This window comes from Dioscorea cayenensis, chromosome 7 (genome assembly GCF_009730915.1).
Source record: "Dioscorea cayenensis subsp. rotundata cultivar TDr96_F1 chromosome 7, TDr96_F1_v2_PseudoChromosome.rev07_lg8_w22 25.fasta, whole genome shotgun sequence".
Taxonomy (NCBI): Eukaryota; Viridiplantae; Streptophyta; class Magnoliopsida; order Dioscoreales; family Dioscoreaceae; genus Dioscorea; species Dioscorea cayenensis.
The window spans coordinates 25,715,770-25,735,565 of record NC_052477.1 but is presented as its reverse complement, the minus strand read 5'-3'; the positions used below and the strand labels follow the sequence as shown (position 1 = coordinate 25,735,565).

At 38.8% G+C, this 19,796-nt stretch overlaps 4 protein-coding genes across 6 annotated transcripts; 2 read left to right on the top strand and 2 right to left on the bottom strand.

Moving 5' to 3' along the window:
• Window positions 1-322: 322 nt before the first annotated feature.
• Window positions 323-928, top strand: LOC120265241 (uncharacterized mitochondrial protein AtMg00810-like). The gene is made up of 2 exons (XM_039273122.1): window positions 323-464; window positions 612-928. The coding sequence occupies exons 1-2, from the start codon at window positions 323-325 to the stop codon at window positions 926-928; spliced, it is 459 nt and encodes a 152-aa protein (XP_039129056.1).
• Window positions 929-3,441: 2,513 nt separating this feature from the next.
• On the bottom strand, window positions 3,442-7,362 carry LOC120265455 (putative disease resistance RPP13-like protein 1). Its single transcript, XM_039273372.1, has 3 exons — window positions 6,949-7,362; window positions 4,057-6,861; window positions 3,442-3,971 (listed from the first exon to the last, which is right to left on the bottom strand). Exons 1-3 carry the CDS (start codon window positions 7,330-7,332, stop codon window positions 3,924-3,926), a joined length of 3,237 nt encoding a protein of 1,078 aa, XP_039129306.1. The 5' UTR covers window positions 7,333-7,362; the 3' UTR covers window positions 3,442-3,923.
• Window positions 7,363-8,552: 1,190 nt separating this feature from the next.
• On the top strand, window positions 8,553-12,712 carry LOC120265457. Of its 3 annotated transcripts, none has more exons than XM_039273375.1 (2): window positions 8,553-8,607; window positions 9,315-12,712. In XM_039273375.1, the coding sequence occupies exon 2, from the start codon at window positions 11,168-11,170 to the stop codon at window positions 12,116-12,118; it is 951 nt and encodes a 316-aa protein (XP_039129309.1). In that variant the 5' UTR covers window positions 8,553-8,607; window positions 9,315-11,167; the 3' UTR covers window positions 12,119-12,712. The 3 variants fall into 3 exon arrangements, 2 of the variants coding, with proteins under 2 accessions (XP_039129309.1, XP_039129310.1); XR_005537629.1 differs by lacking the exon at window positions 8,553-8,607 and having other exon boundaries at window positions 9,131-12,196; window positions 12,381-12,712; XM_039273376.1 differs by lacking the exon at window positions 8,553-8,607 and having other exon boundaries at window positions 9,131-11,863; window positions 11,936-12,712.
• Window positions 12,713-13,911: 1,199 nt separating this feature from the next.
• LOC120265456 (putative disease resistance RPP13-like protein 1) lies at window positions 13,912-17,838 on the bottom strand. Its single transcript, XM_039273373.1, has 3 exons — window positions 17,125-17,838; window positions 14,228-17,035; window positions 13,912-14,138 (listed from the first exon to the last, which is right to left on the bottom strand). The coding sequence occupies exons 1-3, from the start codon at window positions 17,497-17,499 to the stop codon at window positions 14,100-14,102; spliced, it is 3,222 nt and encodes a 1,073-aa protein (XP_039129307.1). The 5' UTR covers window positions 17,500-17,838; the 3' UTR covers window positions 13,912-14,099.
• Between the last annotated feature and the right edge of the window lie 1,958 nt (window positions 17,839-19,796).

Below are 19,796 nucleotides of genomic sequence, written 5' to 3'. Positions count from 1 at the left end.
CATATGGACGTCAAATCCGCATTTTTAAATGGTGAGCTTGCCGAGGAGGTGTAAGTACAGCAACCTCCTTGTTACGTCGAAGGCAAGCATAAACACATGGTACTCAAGCTATGTAAGGCTTTGTATGGTCTGCGGCAAGCACTGCATTCGTGGAATTCCAAGCTCAACAGTTCTTTGACTTTTCTTGGTTTCGAGAGAAGTCCTTTGGAGCATGCAGTGTACAGGAGAACAAAGGGTGACATGTTGCTGCTTGTAGGAGTATACGTTGACGATCTGATCATCACAGGCTCATGCGTCGATGACACCATTAATTAAGGATCAGATGCAGAAGCTATTCAGCATGAGTGATCTTGGTCTTTTAACTTATTACTTGGTAATTAAGGTTAAGCAAAATGATGACATGATCACATTGTGCCAAAGCAGCTATGTGTACAAAATATTGAAGCTTTCTGGCATGGCTGACTGTAATCCATGCTTAACCCTGATGGAGAATAGATTGTAGTTGAGAAGAAAAGATGGTAGCACCGCAGTTGATGCCACCAAATATTGCAGCATAGTCGGGAGTCTACGATATCTAGTGGACACCAGACCGGATATCGCCTATGCCGTAGGTATTGCTAGTCGGTACATGGAGGCACCTACGATGCAGCATATGGCAGCCGTCAAAAACATACTGAGATACGTGAATGGCACAGCCGATTTTGGGTGTTACTACAAGAGGCACATCAAGCCGGAGCTCGAGTTGGTCGGGTTTAGTGACAGCGACTTGGTCGGCAACTTAGATGACCGCAAGAGCACCATTGGAATGGTGTTCTTCCTTGGTGCAAGCCTCATCACATGGGCATCACGGAAGCAGAAAATTGTTGCGTTTTCATCGTGTGAGGCTGAATACATTACAGCGGCGACGGCGGCATGTCAAGGAATGTAGCTTAGCCAATTGCTTGGAAATTTAAAAGGCACCAAGCCTTGTGAAGTCAAACTACTGGTAAACAACAAATCGGCGATTGAACTATGCAAGAACCCAGTACATCACGACCGCAATAAGCATATCGACACGAGGTTTCATTTCCTTCTTGAGTGTGTCAAAGATGGCAAGGTAGTCGTGGCACATGTCAGTACCAACGGACAGCTTGCTGACATCCTAACAAAGGCTCTCGGACACACCAAGTTTATTGAGATACGGGAAAAGCTGGGTGTGTTTAAGGTAAAATCAAGACATCATAATTAAGGGGGTTATTTGTTGATATTAATCATGTTATAGTAATCAGTTACTTTTATTTTATCTTTTTTGCATGAGTTTGTGTGCATAAAATGAGTGTGCGTGCATGCATGAATTTGTGTGCATACATGAGTGTGCGTGCATGCATGAGTTTGTGCGCATAAAAATGTTTGAATGAGTCAGTTAAGACACATTCATGGTTGACGCGGTCAAAGCGTTCATGGTTGACGCGGTCAAAGCATGTCGTGACTCAAGAGTCTGGCACGTTTGTTAGCCCACGTTGTTTTCTCTCTGTTTGTAGTGACCGGATGTTTATATAAAGAAAGAGAAAAATTAGAAAAGCTGTAACTTTTACAGCACAAAAAATTCTCTTTGGCTCACGTTGCATGAAAACAAATACGAAACCATAGACGAAGCTCCGATTTGTTTCCTACAAGTGGACGAAGCTCCGATTTGTTTCCTACATGGGGCGGGTTGATGCATAGGAAGAGGGATTCTTTTTTAACATACACATGAATATCTAAAGGAGACGGCCGACGATCCTTTGCAGGTAGTGGACAGTCCGCAGCAACATGCCCAAAGCATGAGCAACATCTGCATGAAGTAGATGTTGACACTCAGAAGCCTAGTACTCCGAACTTAAGCAATAGGTGCAAGGTACTTGATCTCTAGGAGAGCGTCTACGCTTTAAGTTAAGCTATCAGATAGAAGTTTCAGGACATGGAAGGTCATGCTTCAAATGGTGGAGAGGGTGTTTGTTAAAATCCATCGATAGGCTACACTTGCGATGTTGCATTACTTGCTAGCCGTCTGTGTCCATTGCCACTGGATGAGGAGGAAGTTGCTTATTGTCCCTCATCTCCGAAGATGGGGGAGTTTTGACTATACCACATCATAGGACAAGTTCACCCTAACTCCACTGTACTTAGAAGCTTCTAGTTTCTTCGGCCATATCCACCATGCAAGGGCTGCCCATCACGGCACCCAGGAGATTTATTCTCCTTTTATTATTATTATTATTATTATTAATGAAAATTGATAAATCATTAACATTGGCTAAACAGTAAATGGTTATAAGATACTAGTAACAGAAAAAAAAAATAGTATTAAGCAATGTAAATAGTCCTTTATCTTTTTGCGTGTTTCTATTTTGGTCATCTAACTCTAAAAAATTATGATTAGATCCCCTGCATTTAGTTTTTATTATAATAAGGTCACCCAAGCTTACTGTATTAATGATGATCGTAAGTGGCTTGCTAAATTGTAAAGGATTAAATCTTAACTTTTTAAAGTTATGTGACTAAAATAGATACATGCCAAAAGATAAGGGACTATGTAGGTTGTTTAGTAATAAAGAATAAAAGCAACATAGAAATAATTATATAAAGAAAAGCAGCTTTTTACCATCAAAGGAGATTAAGTGGCCTAACAAACAAGCAGAAAAAGTAAGAGAGGCTTTTTAGAAACAATAACTACTCGGGATCATTTATCAACAGTAGCCCAGACAAAACAAGCACCAACCTGCATTGACTAGGTCTACTGTTGTAGTTATACTTTCACTAGAGCAGGGAGAGAAACTAATGAAACTAAGATTGTGATTGATGGCAGAAGTTAATTCTCCAAACTTGTTTTTTTTCAAATTTCAGACATATGTTGAGGGGTTCGTAGCGCCCTTCTTCTTAGTGAAACGCTGATGGTTGGGGAAGGAAATTGACATCTTCATCTAGTGTGATGATCACTCCTTGGGACGACACTCTGATAAATAACTAGTGTAATCATGGAAGAGAATTAAGAATAATTTGATTTGTCGTTTGATTGGAAATCTTGAAGTAATGATTTTATTTTATTTTTTTTAGAGCTTCTATTTATTGGTTTTTAATTCACTATCTTTCGGAAGAGGATTAAGGGACTTTTTTTCTCCAAATAGTTAAGTTCCTCTCCCTTTGATAGTGTCAGATTACGGATAGGCTCCTCCTCAAAGGTGTCCCTTTCAACTAAATCAATTTCATTATCCCAATTATCAATGCTTCCCCTGAGGATGTATCAGCATTGATTTTGAAGTACAAGCCTAATTTAACTATGCAATCGATTGGAACAAGGAATCAAACACCTAAAAATAGTCTTCTCTTTGAATTAGTAGATGCCTTTTTGAAAAAGATGGGCCCATAGTGTGCCCTGTAGGCACAAGGAAATTACAAAAATTAGGTCTATCCATAAGATGACTTGGAATTAGGATGATAACAAGTTAACAACAGTTGGACACAAGAATTCTGTTCGGCTTCATCCCTAATGGAATCACACATGAAATAGGCCTATGATAATTGGGCTAGTTTAGCACATGAATTAGGCCCAAGAGAACTCCCATGAGAATGTATTGTATTGGGTAAATATCTTGAGGGGTCATCAAACTATTGTCATATTTACATTTGGCTAATGAACTTCTATTTTATAGTCACCCAACTTGGATTATTCTTCAACAGAAGGTCACCCAAGGAATTATGGTGTAAATTTGTTGATGTGGTCACCAAATAGTAACATCATTGGCACTGGGACATGTCAGCGGACCCTTTGATTGCATTATGGAGGCCGGGAAGTTCAACAGCATCATGGACAGGATTGCGCACAACTTCTGCAAAATCAAAAGCCTTCTCAAGAAAAAAGTCTCTCTCTGTGTAATAAACACCAAGAAGGCTCCTTCTACTTCTTATGCTTCGTCTGCTTCATCCTTTGGATGGAGATCAAAACTGCAAAACTGGTACCCAGACAAAACAAAAGTTGGATTAATTCTTCCTCTGTTTTTACAATTTTTACATGAATAGTTAAAAACAAACAGTTACCTGCTTGTAATGGAATCCATGTTCATCACACCAGTGCTTGGGACCATTCCTATCGCAAATCTTGACGTATTTTGGCAAGACCGGCAGACAATCATCAGGTTGGAATCGGAGCTCAGAACAAGTTTCTATTACCAACTCTGAGAGAGAATTAAGACATTTCAGGCCCACAAGTGATGTTAGCTGTGCACAATCATATACATGGAGCGTACTAAGCCTGGATCGGCATGTAGCATCTTCGTGCACAGTGACAGACCTCAGTTTCTCACAATATGCAAGAGTTAGATTAACAAGTGATTGAAAGGATGGAAGTTCACATATCTTGGGGCATGCTTGAATGGTGAGCCTCTTAAGCTTCGGAAAATCTTTATCCATAACTGAACTCCAGTTATCCCATTCTCGCATGTGTGAGAAGGACAACACCTCAAGTGAAGGGAATGAAACCTCTTGTCCTTCATGGGCAACTGATTTCATTATTTTAATTTCATTGAAATAAAGTTTAGTGAGTGAAGGTAGTCTTGCCGTTAACCAAGGGAAATCTTGGATTTGTTTGCAGAAATCGAAGTCAATGCTGGTTAATCTGGTGAAGGATGGATCACCAAGCCATGCAGGGTAATCTAAACCTTTGTAACCCTCTATTTTCAAGCTCAAGAGGTCGTGGTGTGGTTCTAGTCTCTCCAGCACTGAAAAATTCAACTCCTCACTGCATAGGTTGTCCTTGTATGGATGCTGAAGATACCCCCAGTTCAGTTGCAGACCCTTCAATTTGGACTTAGTTTTAAGGTTGCCTGCAATGACACTGCCCACAGAAACCAGTTTTCCGAGCTCTGATATGCAAAGCTTTCCTTTGATATTCACCAAGTTCTTCAACTCTTCAATACCACAATGCTTTTCAATTGAATCACCTTTTCCAGCTCTGAAATACTCCAGAGTTTCAAGATTAGTTAGTTTCCCAATCCCTTGAGGTAGTTTAGCATCGCTGGGGAAGAACAAGTGCCGCAATTTTACGAGGTTTGATATCCCTTGAGGCAGTTTTTGAAGCCTGTAACATGATTGCAGATCCAAAGTGTGCAAATTGTGAAGGTTTCCAATTGATTCAGGCAACTGAACAACAGAAAATGAAGAGAGAGCAAGGCATCTCAAGTTAATTAGATTGCCGATTTCACTAGGAACCTCATGAAGCATACAGTTCTTCAAGTCTAAAGTTTGCAGGTTATAGAGCTGACATACACGCTCTGGCAATGCCTCCCATCTCATCTTGTTTTTCACAAACAGATAGCGAAGATGCTTAAAGCTTCCGATCGAAGAGAGTAATTCTTGTGGCCTTGCGAACTCTAAATCCAATGCTCTCAATCTTCCAAACTTGACAAGCAAACTTTCACTTCTGTCAATATATCTGATGTCAAGACAATCAAATGTTCGTAAATAGTTTGGTTCTTTCAATGACACAAGCTCTGCTAGCTCTAAATCCATTGTTGATAGGTGCATCACATTCAGGTGCCGAACTTTATCAGAGATTTCGTGGCGCACAGCTTGACCTTCGCTTATATTGATCGAGAGACACTCATTTTCTGATATAAAGTGTGCAAGATCTTGAATCATATCATGCATTACATACCATTCATGCTCATTCCCTGTACTTAACTGCATGTGCGGGTTCTGGTATAATTGGAAGTATGATCTCTGCTGCAACTCATTGAAGTAATTCTCTCCTACATCCTCAATTATTTTGTTCTCTTTGACACGAATATAACCTTGTGCCATCCAGATCCTGATTAGTTTGCCTTTACTGAACAAGTGAGCTTTTGGATACATGGAACAGAACAAGAAGCAAGGTTTCAAGTATGACGGCATTCTGCTATAGCTTAATTTCAATGCAGGTAGAATCTCAGCTTGAGCTTCATCCAATTCCCATAGATCACTTTGGAGAACATCCCACCAACTGCTTTCCTCTATCTCATATCGAAGAATGCCTCCAAGTGCCTTAACTGCCAATGGTAAGCCATTACATTTCTTGACTATCTGTTTGCCAATGTCTACAAATTGCAACAATGGTTCTTTGTCTGCGGATGCATAAAGTTTGAACAGTAACCAAGATTGTTCCTCTGACAAAAGCCCGAGTTTATAAGGTGAAGTTCCTGTTTGCATGACTCGGGCAACTGAGCTATTTCGTGTCGTCACAATTATCCTAACAATATCAGCATTGGTGAAGGGGGCTTGTAGCAACTGCCAAGGGCTCTGTTCTTCATTCCAAATGTCATCTAAAACAAGGAGGACCTTCTTTCCTTCCACACTCTCACTTAAAACAGACTGAAGCTTATCGAGCTCAATAAAAGCACAGGATTGTTGGCCACTCAGTGTCTCTATGATTAGCTTAGTTAGCCGTAAAACATCGAAATGCAATGAGACATATACCCATCCTTTCAAATCAAAGTATCCCCGAACTCTTTGATCTTTATAAATAAGTTGAGCTAGTGTTGTCTTCCCTAATCCTCCTATACCGACAATGGAAATGACCGAGAATTTGCAATTCATATCAGAAAATAGTAGCTCAACGAGCTTTTCTTTATCACTATCCCTTCCAAATACACGTGATTCATCTACAGAGGAACTAGGTGGCGGTGGCTTGATAGAATCATCATCATCATCAGAATTATACCGTCTTGGACCGAGTTCTCTTAAACTCAATGCATTCCGATCCTTTTCAATGTCACTAAACCTCTCTCTGATTTTCCTAATCCTATCAAGCATATGATTTGGAAATGATGGCCCTCTTGGGATAATTGAAGGCAGTGAAAAATATACTTGCTATCAAACAACACATAGAAAAGAAGAGGTTGTGAGACACTTAGTATGCAAGTGAGAGAACTAGTAAAAATACAAATAAAAACATACCTCCTCCTCCTCCTCATCATCCACATGTTTTCTTTTGCGAGAAATCCTTGCTGCTGCTGCTGCAGCAGCAGCAGCAGCATTTCTGCTCTCCACTTGACACCGCAACAACTCATACTCATACTCATCAAGGACATCCTCGCCATCATAAGCGATGCCTTTAAGTTCCTTAAGCCAGAGCCTCACTGATGCATCTCTAATCTCTCTTCGCCCAGCATCCTCAAGAACTGAGTCAATATTCCATAGTATCATTTCCAACCCTTTCAACTCATCCTCAATAACTTTCTGATTATCTGATGATGATGATGAAGAAGAAGAAGAAGGTGATCCTCTAAAAGCAGTAACTAACCTGCTAGTAATTTGGAGGATAGATGACAAGAAGGCCATGGCCACAGACAGAGCTATTCTCAGTGAAGTTTCCAGTCAAAAGACTCAAAAGGAAGAGGAGAAGATCTAGGATCAGTGGTTGATTTAATTATGAATATTGTAGTAGCAATACACCAGCTTGATGATTCTTCTGCTACTATTTGTTTTAAATCAAGACACAAGTCTATTCAATGAGAGATTAAATTAGTATTGTGTGGGCCCCAGCTTCCTTGTCTTCATTCATTTGTAAAAGCCATGAGAGCCCGGGATTCCTGGCCAAAATTATGCAAACTTTTGCATCAATTCATGAAGCTTGTCTTAAACTTGTCCTTGTTGACATCTTGTTATTGACAATGGAGCCCGAGCCTTTAGCATCCTTTCTTCTATCCTTTTAGAAAGAGAGAGAGAGAGAGCTATGATCTCCTCCGGCGAACTTCCGGCAAACCTCCGATGTTGAACCTTGTAATCGTAGTTGCAAGTTTTCTTCGCCTCATCTTATCACTCTTCCAAAGTAATCATCTAGCCTTTTTTTTCTTCCAAAATTGGGTGGTGTGGTGGTTGTAATTACTTGGGTGAAGATTATCCTTGATGCCTTAGCTAGTAGTAGTTTATTTGAAGTTTATCTTGTCTTACTTTGTGCTAAGGATTGGTGCATGATGTTCATGTTTAGAGCCTAGCATATATCTCTTGGAGATGATCTAAGTTGCACCCTTCTCTTTTTCCCTTCCTTTGATCTGGCTGCAACCAATTTATATAACTATGTATATACATATATGATTCATAATCTCTAATGTTTGAACACGCATACACACATTGATTCTGCATCATGGTTAGGCAGCCATGCATGCATATATATATATATATGTATGTTGAGATATGCATTTGTTGATTCCACATATATAGGTATATAGTTATATATATATATATATATATATATATATATGGGTTGTTAGATTGTGCATTTTGCTTTCATCTTATGGGATTTATAAATGTTGGATGTCTTGATTTTTTGAAAACCCATGCCATTACCTTCTTTGTCCTAGTGGTACAAGTGTTGCACAACCCAGTATGAGCTGCCTCTAAGATATTTTAGTAGATACTTTAGGTGCATGTAGGTGGTGACCCTAGCTTAAATGCAATGTTTACTAGTCGATTATTTGTTGCTTAAAGTTCTGTATATCATGGTTTCCTTGTAGGCATTATAGTTTCGAGGAAAAGTTGGTTTTACAATAGGACATCTTCAAGAGGGGTTTATTATTGTTGTTCGGATTGGGTTGGAATTTTGTCTTGTACCAAGTAAGTAATCCACACATATATTTTGACAAGTTTTAATTGCAAAATTTCTGATATTATCTGTTTATATGTTTAAAAACTCCCAAGAGTGGGAGTTTGCAACCATTTTGTTTAAACGAATATTTGATCATTTTTGGGTTTTAAATTTTGGAATGTTTTGGAAACTTTGCAGTATTCTTTCAGTGACTTCTTGTATATGAATTTTGAAAATGTAGAAAATTCTGAACTTATTAGTCTTCAAAGATATTTTGTTCTCATTTCTATTATTTACAACTCAACTCGGTTTAGATCTCATTGCGTTCTCTGGCCCGAACTTTCTAAACTTTCTTCCTTGCAAGTTCCTTGGCTTGTTGTTGGGGATTTCAACTCTATTCTCCATATAGCAGAACACATGGGGGACCCTTTCACCCATTATGACAGAAAAGCCCGGTTCTTTTGTGACTTCGTTAAAAATAACAATCTTATTGATCTTAATTACTCTGGCCCTCACTTTACCTGGTGTAACAATTAGTTGGGGTTAGCCCGTTGTTGGGCTAGACTCGACAGATGTCTGATCAATCTCGTTTGGGCAGACTTTTTTAAGATCAATAAGCTTATTCATCTCCCCCTCCTGTTCTCTGATCATTCTCCGCTTCTTCTGGCTTCTTCTCCTTCCCCTACTTCTTTTAAAAACATTTTTCGTTTTAACAATAACTGGTTTGATTTTATAGGTTGTCATGACGCCGTTCGGGAAGCCTGGACCAAGCATTCTCATGGCAATCCCATGCATGCGTTCTCACACCTTTTATCTTGCACTCGTTCTAAACTCAGCGCGTGGCGTCGTAGTGGTGTCAACCAGACCGAGTCTGATTTGATTAATATTGAAGCTGAAATCAATAACCTTGAACATTCTGATTTTAACTCAATCTCTCAATCTTTTTTAATGAATCTTTATACTAATCTCTCATACTTGCAGTGCCAGAATAGCAACTTATGGGCCCAACATGCCCGTATGCTATGGATCAAGGACGGAGATAAAAATACCAATTTTTTCATGCTATTACCCGTATACGTGCCCATACTAACTTCATCTCGCAGGTTGATGATTCTTCAGGTAACCGATGTCATGAACAAGCAAGTATCGAAAGTGCCTTCCTCACATTCTATAAAAATCTCTGGAGTGCTCCTAATGTTAATTTGGTTAGTCCTCTTCATGCTTTCCCTAGTAATCTTCCTTGCATTACCGACTCAGATGCAGTTTCTCTTACTCGGGAGGTTACTAAGGAAGAAGTTTATCAAACCATTTTAGATCTTCCCACTGGTAAGTCTCCTGGTCCCGACGGCTTTATTGTGGAGTTTTATCGTAATTTTTGGCCTGTTATTAGTGATCATGTATTTTTGGCCATTCGTTTTTTCTTCGCCAATTCTGTGCTTCCTTCTTTGTGGGGCAAAACTTTTATTACCCTCATCCCCAAGAAGGATAGGCCTAAGAACGTCTCTGATTTTCGTCTGATTTCGCTTTGTAATGTCAATTATAAAATCATTTCTAAGCTCTTGGCCAATCGGTTGCAGCATGTTCTCCCTAAATTGATAGGTCGAGAACAAGCTGGCTTTGTGACTGGCCGGTGCTCGTTTGATAACATTATTGTTGTGCAAGAGATTGTTCATACTTTGGAAACTGATTTCAAAAAACCCCCTGAGGATGCTAATTAAATTAGATATTGAAAAAGCATACGATACTGTCAATTGGAGTGCAATTCTTGCGATTCTTACTCGTATGAATTTCCCAACTCTTTGGATCTCCTGGATTTCTACCTGTTTACAATCTTGCTCTTTCTCTATTCTGGTTAATGGTAGCAATTCCCCTTGGTTCTCTTCGTTCAGAGGTGTTCATCAAGGGGATCCCATTTCCTCTCATTTATTCATTTTGGTGACCCAAGTCCTTACTTCTATGCTTGATACTAGTCTTGTGAATTGCATGATTCCTGGTTTCAACCCTAATCTCAATCATAACTTCAATCATCTCATGTTCGCAGATGATTTAATTCTTGTCACCCAAGCCTCTAGGCGTGCCGCCAGGGGCATCAACCAGTGTCTTAATGTCTATGGTTTTCTTACTGGTCAACGTCCTAACTTCTCTAAGTCTCAGATTTTTTTTCCTACTTGGTGCAACAAACATGTTTCTTCTCGCATCTGTGCTATCTTAAACCTTACTCAAGCCTCCTTTCCTTTTAAATACCTTGGAATCTTGATCTCTCCTAAGCGTCTTGCCGTCTCTACTTTTAAACCAATGATTGATAAAATTCGTCTTCAGTGCAATCGTTAGAGTAACTTTAACCTCTCATCAGCAGCGAAAGCTACTCTAATCAACTCTTCCCTTCTTTCCATTCCTACTTATACTCTATCTGTTTATACAATCCCTGAAGTAGTTATTTCTGAGATCACCAAAGTGGTTAGGAAATTCTATTAATGTAGGAATGGCAATGGAAAGGGCATTCATAATGTGAACTGGAAAACTTTAAACAAAGGTTAGCCTGAGGGGGGAATTGGAATCAGAAATTTATCTCTTGCTAAATCTTTTCTTATGGCAAAGCATGTCTTTGGTTTTTTAAACAAGAAAGATGGCATTTGGGTTGATGTTTTGAGTCATAAGTATGACAAATTAGACTTTTGGAGAAACACTGCCCCTGTGAATTGTTCATGGTTTTACAGAAGTCTTCACAAAGCGGCGCCTCAAATCAAACCTTTTTGTCGTATTAATTTGATCAATCCTGCTCTGACTTCCTTTTGTTGGGATCCATGGTGTTTTGATATCCCTATTGCACTTAAGCCTACATTTATTAATATGAATGTGGATGTCAATCTCCTCTCCATTTCTGATGTTGTTAATGGAGATAGATGGTGTGATACTAGCTTGCTCTATGTGTTTGGCCCCAATTTTAACTTGCAGGAATTGAGTTCTACCTCTATTGACCTTAACTCCGGTAACCACTGGATTTGGAATCCTCCTACCAAGCTTCACAAAATTTCCTCCACTATCTATCAACAGTTAAATCTTAGCACTCCCCCGGAGGAGGTTTGGCCTGGTTGGCAGCTAATTTGGAAGCTCAATATTGCCCCGAGAACCAAACATTTTATGTGGACACTCTTTCATGGTCTCTTGTCAACCACTAACTTCTTGTACCACTTGAATCTTGGACCCAATGACCCTTGCAGTTTGTGTGGTCTCTCCCCTGAAACCATTGATCATCTTTTCAGTCATTGTACTAAAACTAAACAGGTTTGGTCTTATCTCAGCCTGAGGCTTAACACTTATATATATTTTCCTAATGGTTTTGCATCCGGTAACCAGCTCACTGAGGGCAACTACTCCAATTACATCAACTCAGTCATTGCTGCAACTGCTTGGATGCTCTGGAAATCCCGTTGTAATATCATATTTCATAATGCTTGTATCAACCTTCCTACTGTTGTCTGCAGAGCACTAGCCCATGTGCAGGAGTACACTGATTGCAACAGAAGTTTAATTGGGTAAAAGCTAATCTTGAACAACCTTTCTAGCTCTGATGACTTCATATTATTCCCACACATCAATATCAACCTGGCCACCAAGGTATGTTCTGTGGGATTCTTTATCACTAGTTCTAATTATGTAATTTACATTGCAAGTTGTTGTGCTCATGACATGGATGATGCGTCGCTGGATGATCTTTCCGCTCTCGGCTTCGCTCTCCAAACTACTTCCGATCATCGCCTCGGCATCAAACACATCTTTGTCCAATCTCCCACAACTTCAGCAACAATTGCAAATCCTGACCCTGTCGTTACTTGGAGATTCGACGCTCTGATCACTAATATCAGACGTCTGCTGAATGAACATGCTTCTCCTGTTGTTCATTGTATTCCTTGTCACTGGATGCTGCCGGCCATTCACTTAGCCACTCATGGACTCAATTACTCAGCCCTTAATCTCTTTCTCTTTGGGCGTGACCTCCCTTACTGGATCATGAATGCATTTAAAGAGTTTGGTTTTAAATTTTAGTTTTGCTAGCTGCTTGAACCAGGTGTTGCTGGTTCCTTTTTATTCTTGTTTCTGAACTTTCTTTTGTTTCTCTCCCTTGTTTTTCAATAAAATACCTCATGTGGTTCTTTTTTTTTTAAAAAAAAAGCAGTAACTAACCTGCTAGTAATTTGGAGGATAGATGACAAGAAGGCCATGGCCACAGAGCTATTCTCAATGTAGTTTCTAGTCAAAAGACTGAAAGGTAGACAGGGAAGATCTAGGATCAGTGGTTGATTTAATTATGAATATTGTAGTAGCAATACACCAACTTGATGCTTCTTCTGCTACTATTTGTTTTAATATTACTTATGAAGACATCAAGACACAAGTCTATTCAATGAGAGATTAAATTAGCATTGCCACAGCAGTAAGTCGACAACCACTGATCATTATTAATATATTTTGTTTTGGACTATGCAGAAACTCAATCTGCAATAATTTTTTTTAATTAATAGGGTTACCCAGAAGCTCAAATGGACAACTATATTTAAAAACAGAACTAACTATTATACTTGCACTAGTAACAAGCATAACTAATTAAGCCAACTGGGAATAATTCTGATACAAAAACCTTCTAGCCTTCATCAAAAAAATATGAAGACCTTGTTTCAAAGGCATGGAGCTCACATATCTGAGCAAACTTAATTCTCAATCATTAATAAAAATAAAGGGATGATGATTGTTCCTTTTGTTAACTTCAATCTGCATATATTCCCTGTATTTGTGACTTTGGTCAGAGAGTCATTCCCACAAGCTTTGCACAGTGAAATGGGAGCCTGTGGCAACAACCAACCAAAGACTCTGTTATTCATTAGGAACATCATCTACAACAAGAATGATACTTTTCCCCCTCAAATTGTCATTGAGGGACATAGTACACTAGAGTTAAATGTGGGAGGAATTTGGCGGGATGTCACATACATTGAAATATTTTTTTGAATTAAAAAAAATGATTCATTTAGTTAATCTATGATTTGTATGGTAATCATTTTTGGCACATGAAGGTTCAAATGTTGTATGATTAAACTCACAAAATCCCAAGTTTGATACATGATACAATTTTGACTCGATTTTGAAAACAAAAATGAATCAAATATGTATACATAACAAGAAAAGGTATATTGTTGTCTATCATTTTTTTTTAATAAAATAGATAAACCACCGATTTATTAAAGGAAAAGAAACAGTACAAACACACCAGAAATAAACTAAAGATAGGAGAAGAAGAACACGCGCTACTACAAGCCGGACAAGAGACATGCGTACAAATTCAAGATATCTAGGATTATATATACACGCAAATGAAAAAAAACAAATGTCCACTACTGACAGTGTAGTATATTTAGGATGAAATTGTCAGAAATTCTGCTGAGTCTCTATCGAAGATGTCAAACAATAATCAGATAACAACACAAGTGAAATCTTTATGAATCACCAACAAGGTTCCTTCTGCTTATACTTCATCTTTGGGGAAGAGATCAAAGCTGCAAAACTGGCACACAGATAAACCAAAGTAAGATTAGATTAGTTCTTCCTTCCTGTTAGTAATTCTTACATGAATGGTTAAAAACAAACATTGACCTGCTTGTAATGAAATCCATGAGTATCACACCAATGCTTGGGACCATCCCCATCACAAATTCGGACATATTTGGGCATGACTGGCAGGCAATCATCAGGTTGGAACCGGAGCTCAGAACAAGATTCTATTGTCAACATTGAGAGAGAATAAAGATATTTCAGCCCCACAAGTGAAGTAAGCTGTCCACAACTGATTATCAAGAGTTCATTAAGCCTGGATGGACAAGAAGCAGCATCGTGGTGCACAGTCACAGATTTCAGGTTCTCACAATATGCTATCGTTAGAGTAACAAGTGATTGAAAAGATGGAAGTTGACATATCTTGGGGCACATTTGAATAGCGAGTTTCTTGAGCTTTGGAAAATCTTTATCCATTGCTGAACTCCATTTATCCCATTCAGGCATGTTGTTGAGGGACAACACCTCAAGTGAAGGGAATGAAACCTCTCCTTCATGAGCAACTGATTTCATTCTTTCAATTGTATAGAAAGAAAGAGAAGTGAGAGAAGGTAGTCTTGATGTTAACCATGGGAAATCTTGAATTTTCTTGCAGAAATTAAAGTCAATGCTGGTTAATCTGGTGAAGGATGGATCACCAAGCCATGCAGGGTAATCTAAACCCTTGTAACCCTCTATTTTCAAGCTCAAGAGGTTGTGGTGTGGTTCAAGTCTCTCCAGCACTGAAAAATTCAACTCCTCACTGCATAGGTTGTCCATGTATGGATGCTGAAGATACCCCCAGTTCAGCTGCAGATCCTTCAATCTGGACTTAGTTTTAAGGTTTCCTGCAATGACACTATCCACAGAAACCAGTTTCCCGAGCTCGTATATGCATAGATTTCCTTTGATATTCACCAAGTTCTTCAACTCCTCAATACCAGAATGCTTTTCAATTTTATTACCCTTTCCAGCTATGAAGTACTCTAGAGTTTCAAGATTAGTCATTTTCCCAATCCCATGAGGTAGTTTAGCTTCACTAGGGATGAACAAATGTCGTAATTTTGCAAGGTTTGATATCCCTTGAGGCAGCTCTTGAAGGCTGTAACATGATTGCAGATCCAAAGTGTGCAAATTGTGAAGGTTTCCTATTGATTCTGGTAACTGAGCAAGAGAAAGTGAAGAGAGAGCAAGGCATCTCAAGTTAATTAGATTCCCGATCTCACTTGGAATCTCTTGAAGCAGGCAGCTCTTTAAGTCTAATGTTTGCAGGTTATAGCACTGACATACAAGTTGTGGCAATGCCTCCCATATTATATTGCTTTTCACAGAAAGATAACGAAGATGCTTGAAGCTGCTGATCAAATTGGGTAAATCTCGTGGTTCATCAGATTGTAATTCCAATGCTCTCAATCGTTCAAACTTGCTGAGCAAACTTTCTCTTTTGCTAATATATATGATATCAATACAATCTAATGTCCGTAAATAGTTTATTTCTTTCAATGACAGAAGCTCTGCTAGCTCTACTTCCATCTCTAATTGGTGCATCACCTTCAGGTGCCGAATTTCATTAGAGATCTCAGGCTGCACAGCTTGACCTTCACTTACATAAATGGAATTGCACTCATTTTCTGACATTAAGTGCGCGAGATCTTGAAGCATATCATGCATTACATACCATTCATGCTCATTACCTGTACTTAATTGCATATGCGGGTTCTGGTATAATTGGAAGTATGATCTCTGCTGCAACTCATTGAAGTAATTCTCTCCTACATCCTCCATAATTTTGTTCCCTTTGGCACGGATATAACCTTGTGCCATCCAGAGCCTGATTAGACTGCCTTTACTGAACAAGTGAGCTTTCGGATACATAGAACAAAACAAGAAGCAAGGTTTCAAGTATGACGGCATTCTGCTATAGCTTAATTTCAACGCAGGTAGAATCTCAGCTTGAGCTTCATCCAATTCCCATAGATCACTCTGGAGAACATCCCACCAACTGCTTTCCTCAGTCTCATACCGAAGAATACCTCCGAGTGCTTTGACAGCCAATGGTAAGCCATTACATTTCTTGACAATCTGTTTACCAATGTCTACAAATTGGAATGATGGTTCTTGACCTACAAATGCATATTTTTTGAACAACAACCAAGAATGTTTTTCGGGCAAAAGGCCGAGTTCATGAGGGGAAATTCCTGTTTGCATGACTTTTGCAGCTGAGCTATTTCTTGTAGTCACAATTATCCTAACCATGTTGGCATTGGCAAAGGGCGCTAGTAGCAACTGCCACGGGCTCTGTTCTTCATTCCAAACATCGTCTAAGACAAGGAGAACCTTCTTTCCTGCCATACTCTCACTTAAAACAGATTGAAGCTTATCAAGCTCAAGAAAAGCACAAGATTGTTGCCCACTCAGAGTCTCTATGATTAGCTTAGTTAATCGTAGAACACTGAAATTGACTGATACATACACCCATCCTTTCAAATCAAAGCATTCATGAACTCTTTGATCTTTATAAATAAGTTGAACCAACGTTGTCTTCCCTAATCCTCCCATGCCGACAATGGGAATGACAGAGAATTTGGTATTCATATCTAAAAATAATAGCTCAATTAGCTTTTCTTTATCACCGTCCCTTCCAAAAACATGTGATTCATCTACAGAGGAACTAGGTGTTGGTCGCTTGATAGAATCATCATCATCATCATCAAAATCATACCATCTTGGACCGAGTTCTCTTAAGCTCAATGCACTTCGATCTTTTTCAATCTCACTAAACCTCTCTCTGATTTTCCTAATCCTATCAAGCATATGATTAGGAAATAATGGCCCTCTTGAGATTGTTGAAGTTTGCCAAAAATATACTTGCTATCAAGAAACACGTTGAAAATAATAGTTGGTGAGACACTTATAAGTATTCAAGCAGAGAACAACCAAAAATACAAATAAAAACATACCTCCTCCTCACTGTCCACATGTTTTCTTTTGCGAGAAATCCTTGTTGCAGCGGCAGCAGCAGTAGCTGCATTATTTCTGCTATCCACTTGACACTGCAACAACTCATACTCATACTCATCAAGAACGTCCTCAGCATCATAAGCGATGCCCTTGAGTTCCTTAAGCCAGAGCCTCACTGATGCATCTCTAATCTCTCTTCGCCCGGCGTCCTCAAGAACAGCCTCAATATTCCACAGTGTCATTTCCAACCCTTTCAACTCATCCTCAATAACTTTCTGAGAATCTGTTGGTGAGGATCTTGATGATGAAGGTGATCCTCTGAAGGCAGTCACTAAACTCTTAGTTATTTGGATCAGGGATGACAAAAATGCCATGGCCACAGAGCTTCCCCCGGTGTAGTTTGGAGTCAAAATAGAAGATGAAGGCACAATTTAGGAATACTGGTTCATTTAATTATGAATAGCACGTGTAGTAATGATGCTCCATGCTTGATAATTCTTCTTCAACTATTAGTTGAAGTTCCTTCTCATATGCAGCTTACTCGTCCAAGAGCCAAAACTCACTGAAGCAGATTCTGTTGTGAAGAGGAGCCTCAACTTGGCTAGAGAAATGAGTAGCTTTCTAACGTCGGGAAAGAATATGTTCTACTGATCCTAACTTACAGCTTTTGTATTTGGTTTCTGTTTTTCTTGTTTTTTCTGTGTTTGCTTTGCTGTGCCACTGATTAAACTTTTTGTAATTTTTTCTCTATCAATAAAATTAGCTCTCTGAGCTCTTTCCCCAAAAAAACTTACAGTGCTTTCTATGCTTTTGATTAAAAACTAGCTATACCACAAAGTGATTCCTAGTGGCCTCTATGATTGTCCCAAGAGAAGCAGGACATGTCCTTTGGAGAAGACGTAAGAAAGCTTCTCATATTTTTAGCAAAGGTGTGGCCCCTCTTCAAATCATCAACGTAATCATCATTTAGTAGCTAAGGTGGGCCTGCTCTCCAAATCATCAAGGTAATTATTGGGGAAGAGTCTACTATACTAGCGAGGACAAGCCTCTTCACCTTGTCCAATCAGACCACATCGATAGCAGAACATAGGAAGACATTCATAGTGTATTACAGGGACTCTATGTTCATCATCGCCAATCCAGAAATCCTTTTTTAGGGGTTGAGATAAATTTAATTAAACACATACTCAAGCATATCTCACTCTAACTTAGAGTCATTGTTTGTTTATAAATCTTTAAAAATCTTTCGATATGGTTGACAATATTCTCAAAGATCTTTCCTTCCCACAGCTCTATAGATAGGTGATATAATTGGAGTCAAATTGTTTGTCAGGGACAGACTAGGTGGCACTAGTTGAGAGAAAGCATGCCAAGGCAAGAGTTGCAGAATTAGTCTGTTAACAGTCCACAAAGCCTCGAATAAAACACTTTGCATGGCTGCTTGAGAGTTACATCAAATAAACAAATATCCATTCCAAAGAATCATTTTCACAAGATCTAAAGGTGGAGCCTTACTTAAGAATTTGCCATATAGAGTATTTACAAACTGATATTCCTTCCACTCGATGGGCATGAGCTTCATCATCCGATCTGATAAAATCGGTAACTTCAGGCTTTATCATAGGGAAGGTTTAGTTATAGCTATAATAACCCAATTCTTTTTCTAATAATGACCAGGATTGCATTTATGGGGATAAACTAAATAGTCCTACATTAAACAGAAGAGAGAAAGACCTTGTTCTTGTATATATAATTTTTTTTTTTAAATAAAAAGAGCTCAAGAACTTTTACTGAAAAGAAAAACTGAAGAAACAACACCTAACAAAATACAGGCTACTTAGACGCTACCCCTAAGAACAAACAATTTATTTAAGAGAAAACACTAAGAACTATTACATAACAAAAACCAACCTGAATAAAGGAGCTCGAAAGCTATTTTATTGAAAGTAAAACAGGTAGCAAGCTACAGAAAGAAGCAATAAAACAGAGAAGTACAACTAAAATTCAAAGCCTAAACATTTGAAACATTTCATGATCCAATAAGGTAAATCACTGCCTTGATGAAAAAGAGCTAGACTATGAAGATTAACACCATGTATGGCAAGTTTGTAAGGAGGGGACGCCCAGGTCTTAGGAATAACATAGATGCAAGGATTGGCTGTAGAAATCAAGAGATGATTTAAATTTGGAAACCCAAAGTGAAGACTATCATTACTAGAAGAATGCAGATGATTAATAGATTTGAAGGCTTCATCATTTGTGATAAAAAGATGCCTGATTAGGATGTCCTCATTGACATCACTCTCAAGAGCAACTTTCAAAGCAAGTAGTTTAGCATCGGCAGCATTTCGAGCTTGAATGGAGCAGGATCCTGCAAAAGATATATAGTAATAAGAGTTGAAGCAAAAGAATCCCGCACCACTAACGTCATTGGCAGCATTCCAATAGCTGGATATGAAAAGGAATGATCCATCTACATGGGAGAAGTTATTAAGGAGGAGCTTCTTGCCATCAAGATTAGCAGGGACACAAGAGAAATCCAGCACATGAGTCAAAGCCCTGCATGCTAAAACATGACACACTGAAATTTCTGAAAATTTTATCACATCGATTCTTCCACATAAACCATGCTGCAGCAACAATAACAGATTGAGTGAACCTTGAATAAATA